Source organism: Orycteropus afer, unplaced genomic scaffold (assembly GCF_000298275.1).
Source record: "Orycteropus afer afer isolate SDZICR_OR568_19922 unplaced genomic scaffold, OryAfe1.0 scaffold00041, whole genome shotgun sequence".
Taxonomy (NCBI): domain Eukaryota; kingdom Metazoa; phylum Chordata; class Mammalia; order Tubulidentata; family Orycteropodidae; genus Orycteropus; species Orycteropus afer.
The window spans coordinates 15,576,592-15,585,954 of NW_006921628.1; the positions used below are offsets into that span (position 1 = coordinate 15,576,592).

General features: G+C 42.4%; 1 protein-coding gene across 1 annotated transcript in view; it reads right to left on the minus strand.

The window, feature by feature from the left end:
• Positions 1–9,363, minus strand: part of CADPS (calcium dependent secretion activator) — a 741,642-nt gene that overhangs the window by 236,713 nt on the left and 495,566 nt on the right. Inside the window, exon 7 of the mRNA XM_042780468.1 lies at positions 7,615–7,726. Within this exon, the coding sequence (XP_042636402.1) occupies positions 7,615–7,726 (112 nt within the window). The remainder of the gene's footprint in view (positions 1–7,614; positions 7,727–9,363) is intronic.

Genomic DNA, 9,363 nt, shown 5'->3' on the forward strand with positions numbered 1-9,363 from the left:
AAGTAGATTGCCCCATCTTCCTTCCTAGGAGTGGCTGGTGGGTTTGAACCATCAGCCTTCTGGTTAGCAGTCAAGTGCCTTAGGCACTATGGTACCAGAGCTCCATTCTATCTAGGACCTCCTGTTCTGGTCCTTTTCAGAGAAGTAAGCATTGGTAGCTGGGCACCATCTAGTTCTTCTGGTCTCAGCGTTGTGGAGGCTGGCATTCATGTGGTCCATTAGTTCTTTTGAATAATTGAAACAGGCACTCTTGTATGCCTTTTGTGGAAGCATTAGTTGATGAATGCTCTTCAGAGAACAATTGGTAGTATCTGTCAAATGTAAAATTTAATTTGGCAAAAGTATTTTTAAAATGTATTTTATAGATATACACACATATGTGCAAAGAAATAAATTCAAAGCTGTTCACTTAAGCATTGTTTATATGAAGTCTGGAAACAATCTAAAAATTCACCAATAGAAGACTCATTAAATAAATTATGTTATAGCTACACAATGGAATACTTTGCAGCTATGAAAAAAGAAGGCAGGTCAGTATAAATTGTGGAATAATCTCCAAATATACTAATATACAGAAAAATATGCATACAGTAACTTCAAGTAGTGTTTTTTTTTTTTTTTTTTTTTAAAGGAGGTATAAATACATATATGCACATATATACATAGAGTATTTTGGAAGGTTACACAATAAATCAAGGTCCCTGAGTGGTGCAAACTGTTCGTGTTTGACTAATCTAACAGTTGGTGATTCAAATCCACCCAGCTGCACTAAAGAAGAAAGGCATGGCAATTGGCTTCTATAAAGATTACAACCAAGAAAACCCCATGGATCAGTTATACTCTGTAACACATGGGGTAGCCATGAGTAGGAATTGTCTTGACAGTAATACATCTGGTTTTGGTTTACAAGATAATTTTAAAATAAAGTTTCTTCCTGGGAAGGGATTGTGGTAGTTAAGGTTGTGATAGTTGGAGCTGTGTGTCAACTTGGCTGGACCACAATTCTGAGTGGTTTAAGCAGTTATGATGTGGGTTATTCCCATGATGAGATCAGATGTATATGTTTTGAGCAGCCAATCCATTGAAAGGGAGTTACCCTAGGGGTGTGGTCTATTTCCAATATATTTACGGACATCCTGGGAAAAGAGACGCTATTCTGTGGATCGGGATCCTGTTGTGCTGCCTACAACTGCCCATGAGTGAACAATCTACCATTCAGCCTGGTGATCTTGGATTTGTCATTCGCTGGAGTCAACAGCCAGTATACTGCCCACCAACCTTGAGCTCTTCAGCCCCTGCAGCTGTGTGAGTCAGGAAAAGCCTCCAGCCTGAGGTTTGATACAAGAACTTGGGACTTGGCAGCTTCTATAGGTGTGTGAGCCATTTTCCTGAGATAATTTTCTCTCTCTCTATATATAAGCTTTACTGGTTTTGCTTCTCTAGAGAACCCAGTCTAACACAAAAGTCATGAGTCAACTTGGCTGGGGGTCATTTTGACTGGTTAGACAGCTGAATATAGTTATTTCCCCATGAGGAGACTGGTAATCAACTCCATGGTGGAATCTACTGGAGCAGTTGAGTAGCTGCCTTAGGGATGTGATTTGTTTCCAGTAGATAAGGAAAAATTTCCAGAAGGACCTCAGCATATTTTTAGCATGTTTGGACCCTGTATGTAGCCAAGTCTTCATTCAGCAGTCTGCCATGTTTCCTGCCAATCCTGGAATTGTTTCTGGACTTGAACTAGCGCTCTGCCATGTTGTTTGGTAATACTAGGACTGTGCCATTTCACTTGTCGACCTTGGGTTTGGCAGCTTCAGCAGCTAGCAGCTGCCTGAGTGAAGAAACACCTCTAGCTCCAGTGGGCTGGGAGTAAGAGGCACAGCTGCAGCCCAAGGTCGAGGGCCTTTCACCCAGCCCGTAGAGCTGGCAATTTGAATTCAGACTTCTAGCCTCCTATACTGTAAGGAAATAAATTCCTGTTTGTTCAAGTCATGCATTTGTGGTATTTTTGTTAGAGTGGTACTGTAAGATCTAAACAGGGATACTAAGTGTCCTCCCTGTAACTTAGGGATACTAAACCACTTGTGTGGTTTTATATTCATGTATTTTATAATGTACATGATTTATTTTTTCTATTAAAAAAGTTAACGAAAATGAAACAAACTAAAACTTGTTGAGTGAATGAATGTAATACCTGGATTAAGAATGTGGCTGTACCTTGCTAGGCTTGGGAAGCATTAGAGCCTAGAGACATTCTCCTTGAGTCCAAGCCATCACCTCACTTTTAAAAGAACACTGTTCGTGCATCCAGCTGCTGCCCATGGAGGCACTGCAGGACAAGGGCACCCCAGCTAACACAAGGGCCAGGAAAACCAGCTTCATAGCACCTGGAGGAAGTTTCTTTGCATGAAATAAAAGTAGAATATATAATGGAGAATATATAATGGTGCTTGCAGGAGAGAATGAATAAAGAAGAAATGAATACCTGTGTGGGGCTGTGGCAAGCTTGTGGTCTTCATTATAATAGTAGCGCCTGTGGCTACATTTTTGCATAGGGACAATGTTGTTGTGAGGCGCGATCAGTCGTCAGTTGATTGTGACCCATAGCAACCCCAGGTGACAGAGTAGAAACTGGCCCCTAGGGTTTCAGAGGCTGTAATCTTTACCAGAGCAGATTTCCAGGTCTTTTCTCCCATGGAGCAGCTGATGGGTTCAAACTGTTGACCTTTCAGTTATAGCCAAGCACTTAACCATTGATCTACTAGGGTTCCTTAGGGATAACGGTGGAATGAAAAGAACCCTGAAGGCAAGTTGGCATCATTCCTGCCAAGTTACTTAACCTCTCTGGGCCTCAGTTTGCTTCTCTGTAGAAGAGGAGTACTAACTGCACCTGCCTTGTTAGGGTTATTGTGATGAATGAATGAGGAGATACACATAAAGTCCTTAGGACAGTGGTACATGTATGACTCATGGACCTCAACTAATGGGGTGGTTCTGGGAACATTTCTTACTTCCTAGTGAATCATTTCTCATCTATAAAAGGGTTTGAACAGCCCCATGATTTTGAACTTTTCTGAGTGGGTACAGCTTTAAGAAACCAATGAATGCAATGGACCAAGACTATAGAATAATATATATTTGAGAACAATTTCCAGGTAATCACGGGCTCTTGAAGTTCAACTATGGACCCAGGTTGAACATTCCTTCAACACTGGTGCCCTGGGTCTCTGAGATGCTCATGATTCTTGATAACTGCTTTCATGGAAAAATATAAAGTTTAAAGAAAAATGAAAGGCAGGCAATTTCCCTTACTCTAGGTAGCACAAACAGTTTGGAACTCTGGTAGCATAGTGCCTAAGGCACTTGACTGCTAACCAGAAGGCTGGTATTTCAAACCCACCAGCCACTCCTCAGAAGGAAGGTTGGGCAATCTACTTCCGTAGTGATATTGCCTCAGAGACCCAAAGAGGAGTCACTATGAGTAGGGTCCGACTCAATGGCACATAACAACAACAACAACACTAACTTAAGGTGGGTGGTTTGAACTTACCCATTGGCACCACAGAAGAAAAGCCTGGTGATCTGCTTCTGTAAAGATTACAGCTCAAAAAACCCTATGGAACAGTTGTACTCTGTAACACATGGGATTGTAATGAGTTGGACTTGACTTGATGGCAACGAGTTTTTCTTTTTCTGTGTGTTTCTCTTTCCCTAGGCATGGAAATAAATACTTGTTTTTTTTTTTTTGATTGCATATGGTTGTTTGTCCTAAGGGGTGCATACCTCTGTGGTGTTACTGTTCACCTTATAGGCCTATTATTTGGCTGAAAGTTGAGCCACAGGAGTGACTTCAGTTCCAGCCTTGAAGAGACAAAGTCCAGAAGGCAGGAAGGGATAGCACCTTTTGAAAAGGTGTTATGATCGGAATGGATGAATGGAAACAGGAAACACAGGGAGGAAGTGAGATGAATGCTGTTACATTGTGGAGACTGTTATTAGTGTCATGAAATAAAATACACAGGAATTGTTGACTATAAACTAAATTGCTCTGTAAACTTTCACCTAAATCACAATAAAAAGTTAACCAGAAAAAAAAAAAAAAAGAAAAGAAAGAAAGACCTGTCATTTTTCAAAGAAAACAGATAACTCTGTTCTTGTCTTTCCTCTTCCTTTCAGTGCCTAAAAGGTGTGCTGTTTTTGTTGTTAGACTTATTTATTTTTTGTTTCATCTCCATCTGTGGTCTATGTCCTAGTAAGATGATTCTGGGTCAGTTTTACAGGTTAAAGTAAGATTGAGGAAGTGGGGGGAAAAAAGGGAAGAAAAGAAAGCACGGGAATTGTGTTCCAACTGGTGTTAGGTGTGTGTGCCTGTGTGCTTATCTAAGGAGTGAGTGTTCTTCAGTCTAAGAACATAAATTAGAGGCTCAGAGAAGTTAAATGACTTGACCAAGGTCACATAGTTATTAGGAGGGATTATGCCTCCAACCACTATGAAATAAAATTTATTGAAAATCTATGTGTTGGTGAACAAAATAGTTTGGGTTTCTGTCCCCATGAAGTCTTTATAGACCAATGGGGGAGACAGAAACCAACACTCCTTTCAATTTTCTCTGTCTTGCTCATTGGTGGTAAGTTTAGTGAAGGACACGAACAGGGGGCTGAGAGAGCAAAGGAAGGAATGAGCAATCAGAACAAGGCTCTCTGAGGAGGTGGTACAATGCAGAGAAGGAGGTGGCTTTTTTTTTTTTTTTTATTGTGATTTGGGTGAAAGTTTATAGAGCAAATTCAGTTTCCATATAGCAGTTCACATATACTTTGTCTCATGACATTGACTGCAATCTTCCACAATGCAACAACTCTCTTTCCACTTCCTTCCCATACTTACCTCTTCCCTATGTCCTTTCCTCCATGCACTCCTGCCTCCCCCCTCCTCCAGCTATCTCCCTGTGCATAACAGGTCTTCTATTCACCCATGATTGATCTCTCCAAGGAGTGTATCTGCCTAATGTAAATGTTCAACTCATATACCTGTCTTTTGTTTGGCTGGAAGCCACAGGTGTGGGTTCAATTCCATACCTGAAGGGCAGGTAGGTGCCATAGTCTCAGGGGTTCCACCAGGCTCTATCAGCCCAGCAAACCAGGTCCTTTTCTTTTTTTTTTAATGATTTTGAGTTTTGTTCCACACTTTTCTCCCACTCTATCCAGGAGCTCTTACATAGATCCCCCTCCAAGTGGTTGACAGTGGTAGCCAGGCACCATCTAGTTCTTCTGGTCTCATAGTCATATAGGCTGAGGATTGCATGGTGTACCAGTCCCTTGGACTAATTGTTTCCATGTGTCTGGTTTTCTTCATTCTTCTCTGCTCTGGACAAGGAGAGAGATCCATCGTTGCATCTAGATGGCTGCTTGGAAGCTTTTAAGATCCCAGTCACTACTCACCAAAGTAGGATGTGGAACAATGTTTTTGTGTAGTATGTTATGAAAATTGAGCTCAATGTCCCCTGCAGCCATGGTCCCGAGCCTACAGGTCCAACTACTTGCTCCATCCGGGTAGCTGGCTGTGGCCAAGAAGTGACTACAACCTTGACCCTTGTCAGCTTTACATATACCTGGAAATTCTACAGAACATACAAATACACTTGTAGAAACATTGTCTGCCAATCCTATACATGGTCATGGGCACACTCCCCTGCACAGACATATATAATCATTCAGCCTGTCCACCCACCTATCAACGTTTAAGGAGGTGGTCTTTTGAAAAGATGGGGAGGAAAATATTCCAGGCAGAGAAAAAGCTCTCTGAAGTGGAAAAGAATTTGGTTTATTTAAGGAACTGAAACCTGGCCAGTGATGCTGGGGCATGGTGGGCAAGGAGAGAAGTGGCAGCAAATGAGCCTGAAGAGGTGGGCAGGGGCCAGGTCATGTAAATCCTTGCAGACCATGCTAAAGAGCTCAGATTTGACTGTAAGAAGAATATGGGGGTTATAGAAGCCTTTTAAGCAAGCAAGAGACCAATCTAATTTAGGGTGTACAAATTCTACTGGCCTCTTGGTGTAGAGTAGACTACTGAGATGCAAGAGGGAGCAATGCCTCTATTACCTCAGTTGTTACCCAAAAAGGTGGCACCACCACTCAGGGGTTTTTCAGAAATGTTGGGGGTATTTTGGGTGGACAGAATAATTGGTGCTGAGCCCTACTGACATTTAATGGGTGAGGGCCAGGGATGCTAAACATCTTGCAATGTGTGACATAGTCCTCTCTCACGTGGAGTCATCCCCACTCTCAGCTGGCTTTTGGATATTCCTACCAGGTAGCAATGCTCTGGTAGCATAGTGCCTCAGGCACTTGACTGCTCACCAGAAGGCTGGCGGTTCAAACCCACCAGCCACTCCTCAGAAGGAAGGTTGGGCAATCCTACTTCCGTAGTGATACTGCCTCGGAACCCAAGGAGGGGTCGCTATGAGTCGGGGTCGACTCGACAGCAAACAACAAACAACCAGGTAGTAATGGAGGTGAAACACTTGTTTATAATTAACTGCATGACGCTCCTAACTCTGTTTTACATATAAAAACAAAGTATTCTCCCAAGGAAACTTTACCAAGAGTTGTTTATCACTTCAGGGAATCACTGTACTGATACTCAGCTTTTAAGTCCCCAACTCAGTAAGTGTTTCTAGGTGTCACATTCACAGTGACTCTCCATATAGAAGCAAGCCAAGCACCACTTCTTTAGATCTTCTAGTACAGTCATGCCTGAAATCATTACCAATGACTTTTCTTTAGTTTTCCTTTATATTATGATAGCATCTATGTTGTGAGGGAGTCCTGGGTGGTGCAAATTATTAATGTGCCCAACTGTTAAATGAATGGTGGAAGGTTCAAGTCCACCACGAGGCATCTTGGAAAAAATACTGGAGATTCATTTCCAAAAAATCATCCAATTCTATTCTGACCCACGTGGGGTCACCATGAACTAAAGTTGACTTGATAACAAATTGTATTACGACAATTATTAGTATTATGACAATTTGTGGATTTAAGCGTTATTAGGTAAATACGTTTTTAAAATTATCTAAGAATTCACTTCAGGATGATAAAGGGGCATTACAAGTCTATTTGAAAGGGTGCCATGAAAGCATCTGAAGATGTTGAGAACACTACTCTAATTTCTGCAGTGGTCACTATTATTAGCCACGTTTATAAAGGAGACCTTGAAGTTTGGAGAAGTCAGCAACTTGCCGAAAGTTACACAGCCAATAAAGAATGGAGCCTGGGATACGAAAATACCAAAACCAAACTCACTGCCATTGAGTCAATTCTGATTCACATCGACTCCCACTGAGTTTCTAAGGCAGTAAATCTTTTCAGAAGTAGATTGCCCCATCTTCCTTCCACAGAGTGGCTGATGGGTTCGAACTGCCAACCTTCTGGTTAGCAGTCAAATGCTTTAGGAACTGCACCACCTGAGCTCCTTGGAGCCTGGGATAGATACTGCAAAGCATGACTTTTTAGCACTTTGCATTGCTGCCTTTTGGTGACCCATACAGGGGGCACTCAGCTGTGGACACAGGCCCTTGAGCTCTGTTGAATTCCCTTTGAATAGGGAGTGCTTACCCGTCCAAGCTCCTTGTCCTCCAAGGCTAGGACACCGGTGCTCTCTGTGAACAGCTTCACCTTCACAGCAGGCAGTGCGTGGGTTGTTGAGAAGTCACCCTGGGTGCCCCAGCTGTGGACAGAATCAGAGAAACACAGTGTGAAGGCCTCTGGCTTGACAGTACTCAACTCAGTAGCTTCCTTTCCTCAGTTGAGTGAATGCAGGGTTAACCTCAGGCAGTATTGGCTGTCACATTCCCCTCTCCTTCCTTCCAAAGCTGCCAGAGTGACAAAAAGTGTTAATTAACTTGTTAGGCTAATGCAAGATAGATGCTCAGAAAGTTGCAGCAGTCTTCTTGCAGAGCACTATAAAGGAATCATATGGAATTAGTATGAAATCAAGTTGGTGAGAACTTTCCCCAAGTATTCATTATGTCTCCAAATTATTCTTCCGAGGTAATTACTAATTTTTCATTGCTTCCTTTGAATCCCAAGTTTTGCATTCTAGATTAAAAAAAAATTTTTTTCCCCCATTTGGTCCAAGGCAACACCTGACTTTAAAATGAGACAGCAGCAGCAGTGGTAGAGAGGAGGAAACCCTGTTTCCACTGGCATTCAGTGATGGGTTGAATATAGGGGTGAATGGAGCTTAGCCCTATCCAAGAGGGCTTGGGAGATAGAAGGATGAGGATATGGGAAATGCCATTCCCTGTTCGCTGGTCTATGGGTACCCAAGTCGTGTCTCCCCAGGGGAGAGCCTGATTTTATCCAGCACCTCGGCAGAGGGCCAGGCTTGGCTGATTTGAGCCCCTAAAGACACCTCAGAGATGGCGCCTTCATTCACTCACCATCATTCTTACAGAACCATCTCTATCCTCTAGCCTTTCTGTACCTGCAACTGGAGTGATCTTCCAGAAATGTAAGCTGGATTGCATTGAGTCCCTGCCCTAAAGCCTTTCAAGGCTCCACTGCACTCAGGCTGCAATCCAGACTCATTAGTATGCCCCTATTAATTGGGTCCAGTCTCCTGGGCCTGCCATCTCAGGGACTTTACCCATGTAGTTCCCTCTATCACCAATGCTTTGCCCTACCCCACTTTCACTTAGCTATCTCTTCAGGTCTCAGCTTAAATGCCACTTTCCCAGAGAAGATATCCTTTGATAGCCCATTCTAAATTTGGTTCCAGTGTTATATCTCTTTAACATACTGTTTAATTTTCCTTCCTAGCCATCGTTGGTTTGTAATTCAGTTTATTTGCATGACTATTTAATAGCTGAATCTCCTAATATTCTGTAAACTTCATGAGGGTGGGGACTTTGTAGATTTTGTTTTTGTATACCCAGTACTTAGCATAGTGCTTGGCACATAGAAGACAGCTAATATTTGTTGAATGAACTAATAATGACAAATATATGTTCTTTCTCAGAAATACAAAAGATGAAACTTTTTTTGTGTGTGATCCCTGACCTATTGATTAAACCACTGCTGACAAGTAGGTTCTGACTCAAAGTGACCCTGAACAGAGTACACTGCCCCATAGGGTTTCCAAGGCAATAAACCTTAAAGAAGCAGACTACCAAATCTTTCTCTGACAGAGTGGCTAGTGGATTCAAACTGCTATATTTTGGTTAGCAGCCAAGTGCTTTAACCACTGTGCTGCCAGGGCTCCTTTGTATGATCCTAGTTACACGAAATATCTAGACTAGGTATATGCATGGAGATGAAAGTAGATGAGTAATTACAGGGGTCTTGGGGGAGTGGGAAATGAGG